This window comes from Microtus ochrogaster, assembly GCF_000317375.1.
Source record: "Microtus ochrogaster isolate Prairie Vole_2 chromosome 14 unlocalized genomic scaffold, MicOch1.0 chr14_random_1, whole genome shotgun sequence".
In the NCBI taxonomy this organism is placed as follows: domain Eukaryota; kingdom Metazoa; phylum Chordata; class Mammalia; order Rodentia; family Cricetidae; genus Microtus; species Microtus ochrogaster.
In genome coordinates this window covers 29,340,137-29,349,879 of record NW_004949096.1, presented here as the reverse complement: position 1 = coordinate 29,349,879, position 9,743 = coordinate 29,340,137, and the positions used below count along the sequence as shown (strand labels likewise).

The window sequence follows — 9,743 nt, the reverse complement described above, 5'->3', positions numbered from 1 at the left end:
TGCCTCTGCCTCCCAAGTGCTGGGATTAAAGGCGTGCGCCACCATCACCCGGCTCTTAAGCCCTTTTTTGATCTGCAGGTTCGTCTGTCTTATTTACTTGAAGATTTCCTTCTTTGTTGTTTTAAGTAAAAATTCTCTTATTCTGGATTTTGCTGATTGTTTCTCTTTGTTAATATTTAACATGCCGCTCCACTTCCCACCCATTTCTTATAAACTGATGGTTAGATTCTAATTTCCACTTCCTTGGCAAGGGTATTTGAGAGGTGTCATACACACACTCCCAGCTATGTTCGGAGGGCCAATGTCTGACCTCCCTGCAGCCTAGTCCACCTGTTTTGAAGTTTTAAGTGATTTTTCGCAATGTATCTTATTTTCCTTTTTTTTTCAGTTCATTAGTACGCATTGCTTGTGATCTTAGCGAGATTTACAAATGCACTATTCTAATTGCATCATTTCTTTTCCACTGAGATAAAATAAAAGTATTTCAAGCAATATTGGGTTACCCTGAAGTACACCTTTTACATAGGAAAGTCAGAGTTAATATTAGACTCCTCTCCTTTAATCCGTCTTCAGAACTGTGGGCTCACTAGTACTCTCCTGTAGGAGACAGGAACGCCTGTTTTCCTTTGTGCTCGCATAGTCTCTCCCTTCCCTTCCCTCCTCAATACAATTACACACTCGTGGAACTGACATTGCAACATTTATTTTTGTTTGAGACAAGGGTGTTACTCACCATGCATCCCAGGCTGTTTCCAAACTTTCTGCCTGAGCCTTTCAATCAAGGATTATCTGAGTGTGCCATCAAGCCAAACCTGCAGCTTTGAATGTTCAGTAAATTCGAGCCTTAGCTAGTGGGACTTTCTGTGGGCTGCACTTTGACCAGATTAGGTATCTTTTTTTTTTTTTTTTGGTTTTTCGAGACAGGGTTTCTCTGTGGTTTTGGAGCCTGTCCTGCAACTAGCTCTTGTAGACCAGGCTGGTCTCAAACTCACAGAGATCCGCCTGCCTCTGCCTCCCGAGTGCGCCCGGCTTAGGTATCATTTTTAAAGCATCCTTATTTTCTGATACAATATTATATATTGTGTTCATTCTCTCTATTTCATGCTTCCGCTGTTCCTCCAATCAGCCCTGGTTCCTTTTAATGGGAAGTAGTCTTTAGAGACAATTCAGCTGTCATGTGTACCTATTGCAATAGGATTGGTCATTGTCTCCATTTTTTTTTAAGAAAATAGATTAAAAAAATCCAATTTTAGGTCTGAGAGATGGCTCAGAGGTTAAGAGCAACTGGCTGCTCCTCCAGAGGTCCTGAGTTCAATTCCCAGCAACCACATGGTGGCTCATCTCTAATGAGATCTGGCGTCCTCCTCTGGCATGTGGGCATACATGGAGGCAGAATGTTGTGTACATAGAAATAAATAAGTCTTTTTTAAAAATCCAATTTTAGTAGGGTGTGGTGGTTCACACATCTAATTCCAGCACTTGGGAGACAGGTTCATCTTTGAGTTCAAGACCAACCTGGTCTACAACGTGAGTTCCAGAACATCCAGGGCTACACAGAGAAACCCTGTCTTGAAAACAAACAAACAAACAAACAAAAAATCCAATTTTAAGAGAGAGAGTACATTGTGGTTCATATTGATTTTTCTATGTCAAATTTATAATAGTAGACATTCTGATTACTTCTGTCTATATTTTTATTTCTTTGGTCATATGTACTTTTTAATATATAAATGAAAATGATAGCATGGGAATTGACATGAAAATAATCTAGTATGTTTAGAATGGGAGAGAATTATGTTTGAGAAGGCATCTTATCTATGAAAATAAATTGGCAGTGATATGATAGTTACTTTTTCTGTTTTTATATTTATTTTTTTTTTTTTGTGGTTTTTTTTTTTTTTTTTTTTTTTTTTTTTTTTTTTTTTTTTGGTTTTTTTTTTTTTTTTTTTTTTGGTTTTTCGAGACAGGGTTTCTCTGTGGCTTTGGAGCCTGTCCTGGAACTAGCTCTGTAGACCAGACTGGTCTCGAACTCACAGAGATCTGCCTGCCTCTGCCTCCCGAGTGCTGGGATTAAAGGCGTGCGCCACCATCACCCGGCTTGTGGGTTTTGGTTTTTAAGACAGGATTTCATGTAGCCTAGGCTGGTCTTGCACTTAGTATATATCTTAGAATTGCCTTGGTATCCTAATCTTCACCTCTCAAGTGCTGAGATGACAGGTTTGAGCAAGCACATTTGGGCTCATTATCATTATTAGCTGCTATGCCCAGGAGTTCACTGTCTTTCTCCATTTAGGTATGCTACCCAATCTCTTTCCCTTTCCCCTACTTTAGATCTCATCCTCTTCCTCCCCAACATCCATCTCTGTCTGCCTCTCTGTCTTTTTCTTTATTTCTTTTTTTAATTTTGTGTGTGTGACAGGATCTTGCTATGTAGTCCTATGTGGCCTAGAAGTCCCTCTGTAGCCTAGTTATCTGTTTTTTTGGGGTACCAGAGCTACAGGTGTGTGTTGCCATTCCTGGCCTTACGCACTTTTGTCACTCAGAAAACAGCATGGAGTTTGATCTTGTTAACTTTGTAGAATTACTTGGGAGAAATAAGCTCTCAACAATTTTTTTGAGTTTTACTATATGAAAATATCCGCCCTTATACCTCCTACATGCTATTCTTGTGTCAGCCTTGTATTTCTCTTCCTCGATTTTGTTAGATCTTTTTTTGTGTGTTGTTCTTTCCTGGTGTGTGTGTGTTGTTATGAATTGGGATCTCATTCTGTAGTCCCAGCTGTCATGGAGCCTACTTAGTAGTACAGGCTGGCCTTAACTTCTTCTTTCTCTCTAATGTTGAGATTAGCTCTGTGTGATGGTGTATGCCTGCAGTTCTCAAACTCAAGAAGTAGAAGCAGGAGGGTCAAAGTCAATATGGCAAGTTCCAGGACAGACAAGGGCTACATAGACCCTGTCTCAAACAAATAAATAAAAAGAACAAAAGAATTTAAAATTAGCCCTCTGCTACATAACAAGATCCATTCTAGCGTGGGCTACATAAGGCTTGTCTCAAAATAATAACAACAATAACAAAAACTACTAGAATTATAGACATGAAACATTATGCCCCAAACACCAGTTGATACATTAAAATTACATTTTATGACATTTAAGTAATTTCTGATGTCGTTAATCAAGGTAATTGATTCCAATTGAGTTGTTCTTATGAAAGTAGTGGTTGCTGTAAATTAAAGCTTGGTATTATCTAGGATGTAGTTTTGTTAGTTTACTTGTTTGTTTAACAACCCTGGCTGCCCTGGAGCTGGCTTTGGGGACCAGGCTGGCTGCTTTGATAGCTGAATGTTTGGTGCTTCTCATTCGTGAGGCCTGAGCTGTGATGCCAATGACAGGGAGGCTTGGAAGGAGGCTAGGAAGTTGAAAGAATCTGAGGAGTTTTAAGCATGTATAACATGCATTATTCACTAGCACACAGACTGACAAGCAGGCCGATGCTGACAGGCAAGGGGCGTAGCACACAGGTTGCACAGGGAAAGGCAATGGAAGGATGCTTGTCTCTAAACTCAAGGTCATACTGATAGAAAAAAAAAATCAGACAAAAGGATGGCATTTTGCCAGAAATAGTTATATAAGAGTTACATCACTACTTACTCTGTGTTGCTCAGATACCCTGTACCAGCTACCTCCCCGGATGTATAGTTCATGTTTTAGCTGACTTATGCTAGGTATCCACCATCACCTAGCTGTTTAAACTTTTGTTGAAGCCGGGCGGTGGTGGCGCACGCCTTTAATCCCAGCACTCGGGAGGCAGAGGCAGGCGGATCTCTGTGAGTTCGAGACCAGCCTGGTCTACAGAGCTAGTTCCAGGACAGGCTCCAAAGCCACAGAGAAACCCTGTCTCGAAAAACCAAAAAAAAAAAAATCAAAAAAACCCCAAAAAAACCAAAAAAAAAAACCTTTTGTTCTTTTGTTGGCCCTTATGGTCTTCTCTTTCCTATAAGATTTCCTAATAATAACAGTCCTTAGGATTTGTTGAGTACAAGACAGCATCCCCGAAACTTCATATGGATTTTATTTAGTGTTCATAAAATTATATGAATTATTGTTAGTTTTTTTTTTATTTTAAAAAAACTGGTGTAGGAAAACTAAGTAACTTGTGGGGAGGGGTGTTGGCTAGTAAAGAGGAATGCCGCTATGGATATTTGTGCTGGTTGGTTTTAATTCGACACAACCTAGAACTGCCTGGGAAGGAGACTCAATAAGGAATTTTCCAGATCTGGTTAGCTGGTAGGTACAGCAATGGGGGAATGCCTTGATTTTTAGTTGATACAGGAAGATCCCGACTTTTGCTTCTGAACACTGGAAAAGAAAAGAATGCTAGCTGAGGGTAAACAAGCAAGAATGTATTTATATTGCTCTTGACTGTAGATGTAATGTGACTAACTGCTTGAGTTGCTGTCTTGACTTTCCCCAAAAATGATGGACTGTAACTTGAAATTGTAAGCCATATAAATCATTTCTTCCTTTACATTGCTTTCTGTTAAGGGGTTTATCATAGTAACATAAATGGAACTAGAAGAGATATCTATATTTCGTATTTTTTAAAATACTCACATCTAAGGGGCTGATGATGTAGCTTGGTAGTTTGACTAGCATGCTTGAAGCTCTTGCTCTGGATTCACTTCCCATCATTGCATAAACTTGGCATGGTGGTGCACACTGGTAATCTCAGAAATTGTAGTTGAAGGCAAGATCAGTTCGTTGTCATCCTTGGTTGCAAAGGGAGTTTGAGGTTAGCCTAGGGTACATGAGATCCCCCCCCCCACCTCAGAGAAAAAAGAAAAGGAAGGAAGGAAAAGAAAAGGAAAGAAAGAAAAAGTCAAATCTATATGTGTTAGAATAGCAAGGGTAAATCAAAACATGATGACTTAGATATATGATTACTAACAGCATGCTCATTCTTAGGACTCAAGAGACTTGACTCAGTGGCTAAGAGCTCTTGCTACTTTTCCAGAGGGCTGGAGTTCAGATTGCAGCACCCCTGTTGAGCAGCTCACAGCCATCTTTAACTCCAGTTCTAGGTGATCAGATGTTCTCTTCTGGTTTCTGAGGGCACCCACAGTCATGTACACAAAGAGGAATACATACATATAATTCTTTGAGTTAGAAGATCACAACTTAGGCAAGAGCCTTATTATTTCAGGCACAGCATTTTATAGTATGGTAATATAGTGGATGTTTCAAGTCTTATCACAATATTAGGACTGTATTTTTTTCTTTTTGAGAAAAGGAAAAAAAAAGTATCCGCCTCCTCCCAGCCTCCCATTTCCCTCCCCCTCCTCCTACCCTTCTCCCCTCCCCCAAACTCCTCTCCCCCTCCCTCTCCAGTCCATAGAGCAGTCAAAGTGATTGTCCTATTCCATAGGGTCGGAATCTGGCAGATCTTCGACGTAGCCAGTCCCGGGGCACATTCACCATCAGCACTACTCTTCGGCTTGGGAAACAGATTCTGGAATCTATTGAAAGCATCCATTCTGTGGGATTCCTCCACAGAGACATCAAACCGGTAGGGGCCTTGTCTGTTCTAAGCACAGAAGGCTATTGTTTGGTACTTCTAATGTCAAAGACAGAATGTTTGATGAATGTAGGGTTTTTTTGTATTTGTTGTCATTAAATACAAAAAATGTCTATATTTCTGTAATGCCTTAAGAACAAAAATATTTTACCCTTTATTTTATTTTAGTTTTGTTTTTAAAGTGGTAATTGAAAACTTCTTATTTTCATTAGCTTTTTTTCATACCATAAAATATTGTTTGCCAGCTAAATAAAAATTCTATGCTTGGGCTGAAAGATGACCCAGTCAGTACTTGAGGGCTTGAGTGTTGCGTTTGGTCCCTGGAGCCTATGTTAAAAGAAAAGTGGGTATGGTGGTGCAAGCTTGTAATCCCAGGGCTGGACAGGTGAGATAGGCTGCCAGTGAACCCCAGCCTGCTTGAGGAACAACACCTGAGGCTGTGCTCTGGTCCCCACAAGCACCTCACAGACAAGTTTGTGTCTGCCAATTTTTAGATACTTTAGCATTGCTAATTATTCAACCCCACTTAAAAATCATTAGTTTGAATTGTGTGTCTCCTGATACCAGTTGTTCATCTTCTCAAGTCACCAAATGCATTCACTAGAATAATCAACTATGAAAGACCTTAATCTCCTAAGAACTACTTTGGAAATAAAATTTATTTTTCCTTTTTTTGTTCTGTTTTGTTTTTCATAGAAGTCATTGTTTCCATTATTGAAATGTGCTTTCTTTTCTATCTGATATTTTATTTGTCATAAGGAAAGATGACCCATTTCTGAGCTCATATTTATATATTTATTGATATTGGTGCATTTGAAAGTATAGCCATCTGTTATTACATCATTTCTAAAATTAGTTTACATGAAAATGGCAACTAAGTTTCTTCAGAGTGGGTTCTTACAGAGTGAGGACCACTGTGAAGCCGGAAACTGGCTTTCCGTTATTAGTACATTTAAATAAGGCAGTGTGACTAAGTGATTTGTTTTAGCTCAGTTATTGCACAGAGAGAGTGAATGTATAAAGATTCACAGGTAGGCACTGTGGAGTCAGCTGAAACTGCAGAATCTGTTGTTGTTCTGCACCTTTCTCTGTCATCATTGGAGAAACCCACTTTCTCTTTCATCAGAAAGCCCCTAAGTAAAATAATATACTTTTTAAAAAGTGAACAGTAGCTTGAACTTTACCATTGCAGTTCTTTTATTTGCATATCTAACTTTCCAAACTTCAAGTCACTTGACACAACACATTACACAGTTTTAGGCTTGAGGCTTTTATGTTTTGTTTTAAGGCAGGGTCTCATTGTCAAGACAGATCTTGCTGTGTATGTAGTTCAGGGTGACCTTAAACTGATTGTCTTGTCTCTTTTTCCTGAATGCTGGAGTTAAAAGTCTATGCCATCATATCTGGCTACACTGATTTCTCTTTTTTAAAGAGAAAAATGTAAAGCATTTTTTCATTAGGATTGTTTTGGAATGTTTTTCCTGGATTATATTTTTAATTTTAGTGAGATTCAGCTTTATGATACATATAGGAAATTATTTTATTTATTTGTTTATTAAGACAGTGTTAACTTGGAACTTGCTGACCAGTCTGACCTTGAACTTACAGAGATCAGCCTGCCTCTGCCTTTCATACTGGATTTAAAGGTGTGTGCCACCATAACCAGCCCTTATACTTAACTAAAAGGTTGAGAAGTAATAAAAATTCTTTTATGTTATATGTGTTTACCCCATCCCTAGCTTTCCTCAATTAGGAGCTTGGGTTGTCATTTAAGCAGTAACTTAAACTAGAATTTCAAAGAATTCTAGTTCTGAATTTAATTTGGTTGTTATATAATAACTGTACAAGCTTTTAAATTTATTTTTGCTTAGTGTTCCTGGTGGTAGAGACATTAACAGCTCTTTTCTCAAGTCACTAATAGTATTTATAAGAACACTCCACTATGAAAAGCTTTAATTTTCCCTTGAGAGGTAGAACCAGCCACTAAATTATACTATATATTAGTGCTTAGTAAAAACTATAAACTTAAAGTACTGTATCTGCAATGTGCTATATAGACTAGAAGAATTCATGCAGCATAAAATGCAGGTGGGACTATTATAAGAAAATGTATTTTCCATCTTTATTTTTTTCTAGTCAAACTTTGCAATGGGACGCTTTCCCAGTACATGTAGGAAATGTTTCATGCTTGATTTTGGCTTGGCCCGACAATTTACCAATTCCTGTGGTGACGTCAGACCAGTAAGTTTTTTTCATTATTGTTTAATACTTGATAATTAAACTATTATTTCTATTATCGCTTTAAAGAAATGCTAATTAGGTATCAGAATTAATGTTAGGAGGAGGGGGATGAAGCTCAGTGAATTAAAAAATGGATGTTTGTTTTATTGAAATCAGATCAGTAGTTGACAAGATTAAGAAACTAGTGTCTAGAGTTAGCTACATATAATCAGTAGGGGTTGTTAAAGGGATTAGTATTGGCTCAAGACACCCTAAGACCAAGTTCTCAACACAGAGTGACAAAGGCAAGTGGTTAGAGGCAAAGACAGGAGATAGAGGGCGAGGGAGAAGGGGAAGGAAACAAGGGAGTGGGGAGCACAAAGGACAGATGGGCATGATGACAAGGGACCGACTGCCGCTGGATAAAAGGAGACAGATGTGGCACATAGGAACATGGTATTTTATAAAAGTACAAGCAGAAACCCCATGTTAGGATGAGGTGTTTAATTTGATTAGACTTGTTAATTAGGGTAGCTAAAAGGAGTTTTTGATTGCTGAACTTCAATGCTTTGATAGCTGGACCTTGGTAGTCAGCCTTAGGAGGAGGATGTGGCCAACCTTGGGGGCTAGCTTTAGGAATGTAATTTAATGGTGTTTTTAGCAAGGCAGAGGGAATGAGGGAGAAAAGTAAGGCCTGCCAGAGCTATGTTTGCCATGCTTGGACTGGTTAGAGTCCCTTCAACATGAGTTCTAACTTTGTGATACATAGAAAGTTCTTCTCTGGTGAATTTGTATATGAAGGTAGTCATGCTAAGGCACACCACAGTGGTGAGCTAGGGAGATATGGGTATAGGGAATTTGATCAAATGTCCAAGTAGAGGGTTTTGTTTTGTTTTGGTTTTTGGTTTTTCAAGACAGGGTTTCTCTATAGTTTTAGAGCCTGTCCTGGAACTAGCTCTGTAGACCAGGCTGGCCTCGAACTCACAGAGATCCGCCTGCCTCTGCCTCCTGAGTACTGGGATTAAAGGCGTGCGCCACCACCACCCGGCATGGTAGCAGATTTTTACTAAACTTACCTCTTACGGTTTTTGCCGAGGTTGGAGAGATGGCTCAGTGGTTAAGAGCACGCAATGCTCTTCCAGAGGTCCTGAGTTTAATTCCCAGCACCCACATGACAGCTCGCAACTGTCTGTAACTCCATTTCCAGGGGATTTGACACTCAGAGATTTTTGTCAAAACTGGACTAGCAAAGACAAACAAAGATGCTCCCTAATCAAGGCCAACTTTAGAAGAGACTTCAGGGAGTCTGGCTAGAGTCATGTCAGGAGAAAGTCTGTCAGAGGCAGTGCACCATGCACATCTCTGTCCCTTCATCAGCAGGCTGCTAAGGCGAGGTGGGAATGCTCCAGTCCTGCTCCTTCTAGAAAGAGAGCCCTTGGTGGACCCTGCTGGGGAGGCTAACCATGTGTTCTTGACTTCAGCCGTTTGGAATGGAGCCGCTTTAGTCAAGCTGGGCAAGAGGAGAGAGCAGTCTTGGTTTTGAACTAGATAAAAAAAGGTGATAGAAGAAACTATAGTAGATTCACTATGAGAAGGCAAGGTATAGAAAGTCTTTTAAGCAAAGTAGCGTGTGGTGTTATATTGTCTGAGGCTATGATCGTGTTTGGCTTCATCTCTGTTACCTAGAATAACTAAGTATCCAAAACTTAAATTTTAACATAAATTGTTTATGCATGTAAGAGTGTGTGTGTGTATGTATGTACATACATACATACATACATACATACATACATACATACATATTTTTTCAAGACAGGGTTTCTCTGTAGCTTTGGAGTCTATCCTGGAACTATCTCTTGTAGACCAGGCTGACCTCGAACTCACAGAGATTCGCTTGCCTCTGCCTCCCGAGTGCTGGAATTAAAGGTGTGCGCCACCACCACCTGGC

At 39.5% G+C, this 9,743-nt stretch overlaps 1 protein-coding gene across 1 annotated transcript in view; it reads left to right on the top strand.

Moving 5' to 3' along the window:
• Positions 1-9,743, top strand: part of Ttbk2 (tau tubulin kinase 2) — a 127,870-nt gene that overhangs the window by 65,962 nt on the left and 52,165 nt on the right. Inside the window, exons 5-6 of the mRNA XM_005364320.3 lie at positions 5,426-5,566; positions 7,712-7,816. Coding sequence (XP_005364377.1) covers positions 5,426-5,566; positions 7,712-7,816 — 246 coding nt within the window. The remainder of the gene's footprint in view (positions 1-5,425; positions 5,567-7,711; positions 7,817-9,743) is intronic.